This window comes from Scardinius erythrophthalmus (assembly GCF_964197995.2).
Source record: "Scardinius erythrophthalmus genome assembly, chromosome: 23".
NCBI classification, from domain to species: domain Eukaryota; kingdom Metazoa; phylum Chordata; class Actinopteri; order Cypriniformes; family Leuciscidae; genus Scardinius; species Scardinius erythrophthalmus.
The window spans coordinates 22889978-22900481 of NC_138243.1; the positions used below are offsets into that span (position 1 = coordinate 22889978).

General features: G+C 43.6%; 1 protein-coding gene across 1 annotated transcript; it reads left to right on the forward strand.

Annotated features, from left to right (window-relative positions):
• Nucleotides 1-7877: 7877 nt before the first annotated feature.
• Nucleotides 7878-8867, forward strand: LOC308683446 (olfactory receptor 1500-like; the record flags this gene model as incomplete). Its single annotated transcript, XM_081353917.1, has 1 exon — nucleotides 7878-8867. One exon carries the CDS (start codon nucleotides 7878-7880, stop codon nucleotides 8865-8867), a length of 990 nt encoding a protein of 329 aa, XP_081210043.1.
• Between the last annotated feature and the right edge of the window lie 1637 nt (nucleotides 8868-10504).

Sequence of the window (10504 nt, forward strand, 5' to 3'; positions counted from 1 at the left end):
CCCTGAAATCTGCTGCATTCCTGCCACGAACGAGAGAGTTATTAGAGAGCTGCTGACCCGTTTAAAGGGGACCTTCTTCAGAGACCGTCCTGTTATCTTTTCTAAAGACTTTTGCTGTCCACCTGTGTTCCTGTTTGAAGAGACTACTTTACTTTGCATAACCTGCAGCTACCTGTGTTCCTGTTTGAAGAGACAGTTATTTCTGCATAACCTGCAGCAACCTGTGTTCCTGTTTGAAGAGACCTTTTCACTGCTCTCTCAATAAACTCTAATCTTTCAATTGCATTTGGATCCTATCTCTTCCTTATCACAGAATAATCCGGCCAGCTGATGGATCCAGCGAACGAGAGAACCATTCACACGGCTGTGGAACTGCAAGGTGCAATGTTAGGAAGACATGATGAGGAACTTACCGCAACTCGTCGCGTGGTCGAGACGCTGGTTGCGCAGCTATCTGATTTATCCACCCAAGTTCTGTTGCTCAGGAGAGATCCACCGCCGCCTCCAAGGTCGCCTGACGCACCGGAGCCGCGTGTCAATAATCCCCCGTGCTATAGTGGTGAGCCCACTCAATGTCGCTCGTTCCTCACGCAATGTGAGGTAGTTTTTTCCCTCCAACCTGTCACCTATGCCCACGAGCGAGCCCGGGTAGCTTATGTCATTTCACTCCTGACTGGGCGAGCCCGTGATTGGGGAGCAGCCGCGTGGGAAGCAGAGGCAGAATATACCATGCGCTTCGACACCTTCAAGGATGAGATGTTGCGGGTATTCGACCGTTCGGCCCATGGTGAGGAGGCTTCCCGCTTGCTCTCTTCACTCCGCCAGGGAAGACGATCCGTGGTGGATTACTCCATAGAGTTCCGTACTCTCTCGACCACCTGCGGTTGGAACGAGACAGCTCTCGCGGCGCGCTTTCTAGAGGGACTTAGCGCTCATGTCAAAGATGAAGTAATTGCCCGTGAGCTGCCTACAGGTCTCGACCCACTCATTGATCTCGCTATCCGGGTAGAGAAACGATTTGATCTTCGCCGCCGCGTCAGGGGCGCTGACTCCACCTTCTCTTCTTCGGTAGCAGCATCTTCTCCTCCTATCTCCATTCCTGTTCCTGAGCCTATGCAGCTCGGCGGTCTGCGTATCTCAGCAAAGGAGAGAGAACGACGTCTTGTTAATCGCCTCTGTATGTACTGCGGAGCTGCCAACCACTTTGTGTCGAGCTGTCCTGTAAAAGCCAACGCTTGCCAGTAGAAGAGGGGGTACTGGTGAGCGCGACTTCCTTGATCTCCTCGTCCACATCCTGCACAACCGTTTCAATAACCTTGAGCTGGGCTGGTACCACTGTTTCGTGCAAGGCTTTAATAGACTCTGGAGCTGAGGAAAATTTCCTCGACGAAGCTTGGGCTCGAAGACAAGGTATTCCTTTGAGGAGCCGTAAACAGACCACACCCCTTTTTGCCTTAGATGGTAGCCCCCTGCCCAGTATCGATCTTCAGTCTTTTCCCTTAACTCTAACTGTTTCAGGAAACCATCATGAGACTCTTTCTTTTTTAGTTTTTCACTCTCCCTATTCCCCGGTAGTTCTTGGTCACCCCTGGTTAGTCAGACACAATCCTCACTTCGATTGGTCCTGTAATAGTATACTTTCATGGAGCCTGTCTTGTCATGTCAATTGTCTGTTATCCGCTAATCCTTCTGTTTCCCCTGTCTCTGTTTTTCAGGAGGAGCCGGCCGATTTGACTGGGGTTCCGGAGGAGTATCATGATCTGAGGGCGGTCTTTAGTCGGTCCCGGGCCACTTCTCTTCCTCCTCACCGTCCCTATGATTGCAGCATTGATCTGTTACCCGGCTCTTCGCCTCCTCGCGGTAGATTGTATTCTTTAACGGGTCCTGAACGCAAGGCGCTTGAAAGTTATCTGTCTGATTCGTTAGCCGCCGGTACTATTGTCGCCTCTTCTTCGCCAGCAGGTGCGGGATTTTTCTTTGTCAAAAAGAAAGACGGCTCGCTTCGACCTTGTATCGATTACCGGGGGCTTAACGAAATTACCTTTAAGAATCGTTACCCCTTGCCGCTTATGGCTTCCGCGTTCGAGCTTTTACAGGGGGCGAGGGTCTTCACTAAATTAGATCTGCGAAATGCGTATCATTTAATCCGCATTAAGGAGGGGGACGAATGGAAGACTGCTTTCAATACTCCACTAGGGCACTTTGAATATCGGGTTCTTCCGTTCGGCCTCGTCAACGCTCCTGCAGTCTTTCAGGCATTAATCAACGATGTACTGAGAGACATGCTTAACGTCTTCGTCTTCGTTTATTTAGACGATATTCTGATTTTCTCACCATCTCTCCAAGTTCATGTCCAGCATGTTCGCCGTGTCCTCCAGCGCCTCCTGGAGAACCGTCTGTTCGTAAAAGCTGAGAAGTGTACGTTTCATGCCCACTCAGTCACCTTTCTTGGTTCTGTTATCTCGGCGGAGGGGATAAGCATGGATCCTGTTAAGGTACAAGCCGTTACCGAGTGGCCCATTCCCGAGTCTCGAGTCGCGTTACAGCGTTTTCTTGGATTTGCCAATTTCTATCGACGCTTTATACGCAATTTCAGTCAAGTCGCCGCGCCTCTTTCTGCTCTCACTTCGGTCAAGTCGAGTTTTAAGTGGTCAGAGTCTGCTCAAAGGGCTTTTGATCAGTTAAAGCATTTATTTACTACCGCGCCCATTCTCGTGACTCCTGATGTATCCAAGCAGTTCATTGTCGAGGTTGATGCATCTGAGGTGGGCGTTGGGGGCGTTCTATCCCAGCGCTCAGACTCAGATAATAGAGTTCATCCGTGCGCTTATTTTTCTCACCGCCTCTCGTCTGCGGAGCGTAATTATGATGTGGGGGATCGGGAACTTCTTGCCATCCGTTTGGCATTGGGCCAGTGGAGACAATGGTTAGAGGGCTCTACCGTTCCGTTTGTAGTCTGGACGGATCATAGAAATCTGGAGTACATTCGTTCAGCCAAAAGACTTAATGCGCGTCAGGCTCGCTGGTCATTGTTTTTCGCTCGTTTCGATTTTACGATCTCTTATCGACCTGGCTCAAAAAACGTCAAGCCAGACGCCTTGTCTCGTCTTTTCGACTCCACTGACGCCATCTCCTCGCCCCGGGAGATAATTCCGCCGGGGCGTGTAGTTGGTACCGCCGTCTGGGGTATTGAGAGGCTCGTTAAGCGCGCTCTGTCTCATACGAGCGCTCCGCGAAACGTACCTAAGAACCTCCTTTTTGTCCCTGTTTCCGCTCGCTCGGCAGTCTTTCAGTGGGCTCACTCTTCCAAGTTAACTGCTCATCCCGGCGTTAGGGGCACGCTAGCTTCGGTCCGTCAACGATTTTGGTGGCCCACTTTAGAACGTGATGTACGTCGCTTCGTTGCCTCTTGCGTTGTCTGCGCTCAAACCAAGTCTGGTCATTCTCCGCCAGCCGGTCTTCTTAGACCACTTCCCATTCCGTCGCGTCCTTGGTCCCACATTGGTCTAGACTTTATTACCGGCCTCCCTTCTTCGGCTGGTAATACAGTAATTCTTACCGTGGTAGACCGTTTTTCCAAGTCCGCTCACTTTATACCGCTTCCTAAACTCCCCTCTGCCAAGGAAACAGCCCAAGTACTGGTATCTCACGTTTTCAAGAATCACGGGCTTCCCTCTGACGTCGTTTCTGACAGGGGACCTCAATTCGCGTCCCAGTTCTGGAAAGAGTTCTGTCGTCTAATTGGTGCGTCAGTCAGCCTCTCGTCTGGTTTCCACCCTCAAACCAACGGGCAGGCTGAACGCACTAACCAGATTGTCGGTCGACTTTTGCGCAGCCTGGCGTTTCGGAACCCCTCTTCGTGGGTCGAGCAATTACCCTGGGCAGAATATGCTCACAATTCTCTCCCGTCCTCCGCCACCGGGCTGTCGCCGTTTCACTGTTGTCTGGGATACCAGCCTCCCCTTTTCTCCTCCCAAGAGACAGAGTCCAACGTGCCCTCCGTTCAGGCTTTTATTAGACGCTGTAAACGTACTTGGAGACGGGTGAGAGCATCTCTGTGTCGTTCAAGGGTTCGTGTTCTGAGAAATGCTAATAAACGTCGTGTCAAGAGTCCTAGGTATGTGTGTGGTCAAAGAGTGTGGCTTTCCACTGTCAATTTGCCTCTTCAGGCACCGTCTCGTAAATTAGCTCCCCGTTTTATCGGTCCTTTTCAGATTTCCAAGGTCATCAATCCTGTCACGGTAAAGTTGAGGCTTCCTCCTAAGCTCCGGCGCGTTCACCCGGTATTTCACGTATCCTGCATAAAGTCAGTTGTACGCGTTCCTTCTCGTAGTTTCGTTCCTCCTATTCATGCCGCGGGCACGTCAGTTTATACTGTACGTAGGATTCTTGATATGCGTCGTCGCGGTCGTGGCCATCAATTCCTAGTGGATTGGGAGGGCTACGGTCCTGGGGAGAGAAGCTGGGTTCCCTCCCGGGACATCTTGGACCGCTCTCTCGTTGATGATTTCCTCCGGAGCCACCAGGTCCCTCCCTCGGGAGCGCCAGGGGGCGCTCGCTGAGGGGGGGGCACTGTCATGAGTCTAGTTCTTTTCTCTGACTTTTCCTGTCCTTTTCCCCCCTCTGCTGGTCACTACCTCTCTTTTTCCCTTTTTCCCTTTTTCCTCCTCAGCTGACTCTCATTAGCTGTTATCTCGCTGATTCATTTCACCTGTTCTCTCCCCTAGTCCGCTTGGTATTTAATGTTCCCTGTTTTCTTGCCTTTTGCCGGATTATTACGTTTGAGTAGTATGCTGGTGGTCTATCTACGAACCCTGCTGTTCCTGTCTTGTCTTGTCGCGTCCCAGTCCTGTCTACTTACTGGTTCAGGTCAGCTAAGCCATTTCACTGTCTATTAATCCTCTCTTCTACACTGTGTCCAGTCCTCCCGCTGTCGACGAACGCCCTGAGCTGTGTTCTGTGCGTTGCTGCCGCCCAGCACGTGGAGACGAGAGGTCTAAAGTCTACGAGCCGGTCTCCCTGAAATCTGCTGCATTCCTGCCACGAACGAGAGAGTTATTAGAGAGCTGCTGACCCGTTTAAAGGGGACCTTCTTCAGAGACCGTCCTGTTATCTTTTCTAAAGACTTTTGCTGTCCACCTGTGTTCCTGTTTGAAGAGACTACTTTACTTTGCATAACCTGCAGCTACCTGTGTTCCTGTTTGAAGAGACAGTTATTTCTGCATAACCTGCAGCAACCTGTGTTCCTGTTTGAAGAGACCTTTTCACTGCTCTCTCAATAAACTCTAATCTTTCAATTGCATTTGGATCCTATCTCTTCCTTATCACAGTCGGAGTGAAAGACAATTCAAATAGATTGAAGTGCGTAACTGTTAACTGTCATGAGGACGCCGATGAACTGAATCGTTCCTTGTTTAAATAGTTTAAAGTTAGGCTACTATTATATGTAATGTTATTACCTTGACAAACTATACATCATTAAAATGATATAAGACTCAAGTTTCAGTATTTGAGCACTATTTTATTCTGAGAAACTTATAGGGACAGTTATGTCTTAATTTATGTCAGTTATATATCAGGAAAAAATAGTCGATACCTTTAATATGAATTATGAGCGTCAGCCGCACCCATGCAGAAAAAAAAAAAAAACTCATGTGCGGTCGTCATGAAAGCGCTTGACCAAACAACGTCCCTCAGGGCTTTTAGCTCAAAAATGTGCAGATTTTGATAGATTGATAGATTTCATAGGTTTACGTTAGATTTCTATAGAGAGGAATAATATTTATTTAAATTATTATAACCAAAATGGGCCGATGTAATCATTATGAGCGCTGGATACTCTGATGTAGCCTACTGTGTTTTCAGTCCATACTGGCAGCCAGAGGGCGCCCTATGCACATTAGACCATATATGGAACACATGAAGAAGAGCCATTCCAGGAACTCCCTGACATAAACAAAGCTTCCAGAGATCGCTGTTACATGCTGGTAAATACACAATAAGCTGTAGAGAAAAAAGGCACAAGCAGGGAAGAGAAGAGAGGGATGCTTTAGAGGGGGAAGGGACATATTTGATCTGTTTTTGTTTACAAAGAGTTAAGCTCAGTGTGTTAAGGTGTTCTTGAACATTCATGTCCTTGTACTGCTGCTTCAGCCAAATTAATTGTGTCCTAAACATTTGAAATAATATAAACAATATGATGTTCAAACTTTTGACTCTTTTCTTTAATAACTTCATAACACAATACTTGTACTTTTACTTTCAGTACTTGAGTAGTAATTTTTTAAATAAACTACTTGCAATACTTAAGTACAAAAAATGTTGAATACTTTAGTACTTCTACTTAAGTATTTTGCTTAAAGAGCACTTCAACTTCTACTCAGGTCACTTTTTTGATAGAGCACTTGTACTTTTACTCTCAAGTCTGGGTCTCTAGTACTTTATACATCTCTGCTCCCAACCTTGCCGAAGAGGAGCCTATCTACCGGGATCGAGACATTCTGGACTCACAACGACGAGGTGCCAGATTAGAGTACCTAGTCGACTGGGAGGACTTCGGACCAGAAGAACAATCCTGGGTTGCTCGTGATGATATTCTCAATCCAGCCATCCTTACCCAATTCCACACCGAGCACCCAAATCGTCCAGCTCCCAGGGATCGTGGTAGACCTTGTCGCCGTCGTCATCATCTTTCATCTTTCACCCAGTCGTCAGGAGCCACCCATGGAGGAGGGGGTACTGTCACGGCTCCACCAGATCTACAGACTCCACCCACTCGTTCACTTTCCCCTGATTACTAATCACCACACCTGTACCTCGTCACCTGTTCACTATTTACATTTACTTGCACCACTTTTCATTATCTGATCTCGTCTTTCCATGGACACACAGACTTCCACTTACCTGCCATCCTCATCTTCTGATTCCGTTCCACGAACCTGCTACCATCGTCAGTGACTCTCATCCACGTCTGCCATCAGCCTCGTTCCGTTCTCTACCTGTGAAGGACAATACTGTTATTCATCGGCTAAGTTTCATCCAACCAACTTCATTGTGTTCGACTCACCATTTACATCTGCTGGTTTCCGTGCTTCTGTTCATAATAAACTTCATTTACATTATACTCGCCTGTCTGCTTCATCATTCTCCGTGACAGTCACACTGTGAACTGAAATAGCACACATTTATCCATGTGTAAACATTAAGAGGAACCAAGCCAAACTTCTTTCCATAGTTATCTTCTAGCAAAACACATTCCCCACTCCCTAAATCCCAAAGCTCAGCCCAGTTTCACAACATCAAATGATTCAGAACATGATCCTTCATGACGTGTTGGACCCCACAGGCTTTAACGCTGATAAAACAATGAAACCACACTCATCTGCACTGATCACTGAGAAACGTGACACACTGAGCCAGGAATATTCTTAGCAGATGTCACATAACTTAACAGAGGAATAATCAAGGTAATCATGTGATCAGCTGAAATACAAACCAAAATAACATTTAGATTTTTGCAAATATTTGAAATCATAGAATGTGTAAATAACTTAAAGAAAATTCATTCATCTAAATTAATAACTAAATAATGTTCTATAATGGATGTATATTTTACATGTTTTTTTATGAAAAACAATATTTATATATTATATATTTTATACAGTAATTTACAATAATTTATAATTTCATAAGTGAACTTTATTTAAATAATTTTATATTATCATTATTATATTGTATTTTTAAATGTTGCCAAGAATAATTTTAACTTCAAGAAAGTATTAAAAAACAAATCAAAGCCATTTTTACAAGGTATGTCATGTGTAAAAGGCAGATACATTTGGTTCTTTTGTAAACAGATGTTAACTGTATGTTTTAGTATGTCACAGGCTAACGAAACCGCAGCTTCTGTTGTAACCGAGTTTTTCATCGTGGGCTTCCCTGGACTTCTGCCCAAATACTACAGCCTGATGGCAGCACTTTTGTTCTGCATCTACATCGCTGTAATCACTGGAAACTCTCTCATTGTGGTCCTGTTTATGACTGAACGCAGCCTCTTTAAGCCTATGTATATTATCATGCTGAGTTTGTCCTTGTCTGATATTGGTTTTTGCACAGTTGCTCTGCCAAAAGTCATTTCTCGCTACTGGTTTAATGACGGTTATATTACCTTCAATGTTTGTTTGTTTCAAAGGCAGCTGATTCATTATTTTGGGACCCTAAACTCTCTTATTATGATGATCATGGCTCTAGATCGGTATTTGGCGATCTGTTACCCACTAAGATACCTTGTTTTAATGACTAGCCGCACTATGAGACTTTTAATAGGGCTTTCCTGGGTTACTGCAATGATTGCCCCAACCATCAGCTCAATGCAAACAGTGAAACTGCCATTCTGTGGGCCAAATATGATCGCTCATTGCTTCTGTGACTCTGGGTCTATGAACCAGCTTGCCTGTGCTAATGTCAGTCAGCCGAACCTCATTTCCTATGGTGTAGCAATGTTTGTGCTTCTCGTGCCATTCTCTTTCATCATCTTTTCATATGTATGTATCCTGGTGTCTGTGCTTCGAATAGCAAATGCACAGGGTCGTATGAAAGCCTTTTCTACCTGTGCCACACAGCTGACTATCATTATTATCTATTATGTGCCACGTTTCGTTGTTTACTCCAGTTCTAACATCCCGAGCATTCAGATAAACAGCAGTCAGAGGATCGCCCTGGTCATGTTCTACAGTCTGCTTCCACCACTAGTGAACCCCTTCATCTACTGCATCAGGATCAAAGAAGTCAGACAGTTCTTTCTCAAATGGTGTGTCCAGAGAAACAGGATGAGTCTAAAAGTCCATAGGTTAACTATTTCTAAATGAGATCATCTGCCTATCCCTGTTCTTATGTATCACATTACATGCTGTTTATATGCATTTACAATATTTGTTAATATAGTTAGTATAGTTATATATATATAACTATATTAACAAATATTGTGAATGCATTTAAACAGCATGTAATGGGATACCTCAGAACAGGAAATTTAACTGCAGGCACATTTATCAACTCTAATATATTTTAATTATAAATAAACCATACATTTCCTACTAAATGTTCATGCAGTTTTGGTTGTTTCATTAGATTACTATTAGTAATATGTTCTATTAATTTATTTACACAGGTCTTGGCTACGAATGATTTGACATGTTTTCATTAATATGTATCATAAAAAAAGCAAAAAAAAAGCAAATGCCAGTTAAAATTGTGATCATTTACTCACTTCTTAGTCAAAAGTCACATTATCGAACTGGTAAATTTCAAATAAAGTCACACTTAATTTTAGTTAAATGTTATTCATTGATAATTGATGCACATGACAGTGTCCTTCTGAGCTATGAATTACTGAGCTAGATTCTTACCAAAGACTATAGATATAGAAAGATGGCTCCCCTTCAGTCAGTCACATTCGACGTAGAGATGAAACGGTGTGAAAATTTCATATCACGATTATAGTGACCAAAATTATCACGATTATCAGTATTATCACAGTTTTGTTCAAATGAGATGAAAATGTTCAAAAAGAACTTAAACCTTTTCAACAAGTTGTATATTTGAAAATCAACAAACAACAAATAAAATTAGCAGTTCTATGCACTTTTTTTAAAGCATAAACATTCAATTATATGACCGTCGTCAAAAGCAACACATTATAACACAGCACACATCTCTTGTATCACCACAGATGCGGTCTCTCGTTTTGTTAAAATGCAATGAAAAAGAAATCAGAGGACTTTATTATTAGTACTAATATAATACTGTGGTAATGATCATCTTGTCTGGACAATTGTTTTGTATACTGTAAAAACTGAACTACTGTATAAACATCTCAGTTTTATAAGATTTTAAAACATCTCTGGCCATTTTCTGAGGAATTGAAAAATTAAAACAACCAACCATCTCTGTCAAAACAAATTTCAGAAGATATTTATTTGCAAAGATTTAAACAGCTAGAGTAAGAGAAGGCTATATTCATAATCTATGGCAAAAATACTATTATAAATGAGGTTAGTGGATAATTCAGCAGCAAAAGTTATTCTTATAGTTATTATTATAGTGGGTGAAAAAAAACATTTAGTGGGGAACAAATAAAACACAAATCTCTGTATTGTTATAAAATACATGAATGAAAAATTTATATGTACTATGAAATGAAAAGACATTTCTTTTAAATGTATAGCCCAGCTTTTTAATAAGGCAACAACATATAATAGATAGAACTGAACATGAAAGGCTAATAATCTTTCATTGCGCAAAAGTTTTATAGGCCTAATATGAAAGGCTCCAATACAGAGTGGTTTATGCTCCAGAGTCCAGAGAGAGTATGAGCTTCTAATCATTTGGAACTGTGAGTTTTAAATCTGGCCCTTCACAAGCTCCCGTTCAAAATGTTAACACAGTAACACATTTTCCAATGCATCCGTCGACCTCAATCAGTTGGGACTTGGCGCACGCCGCC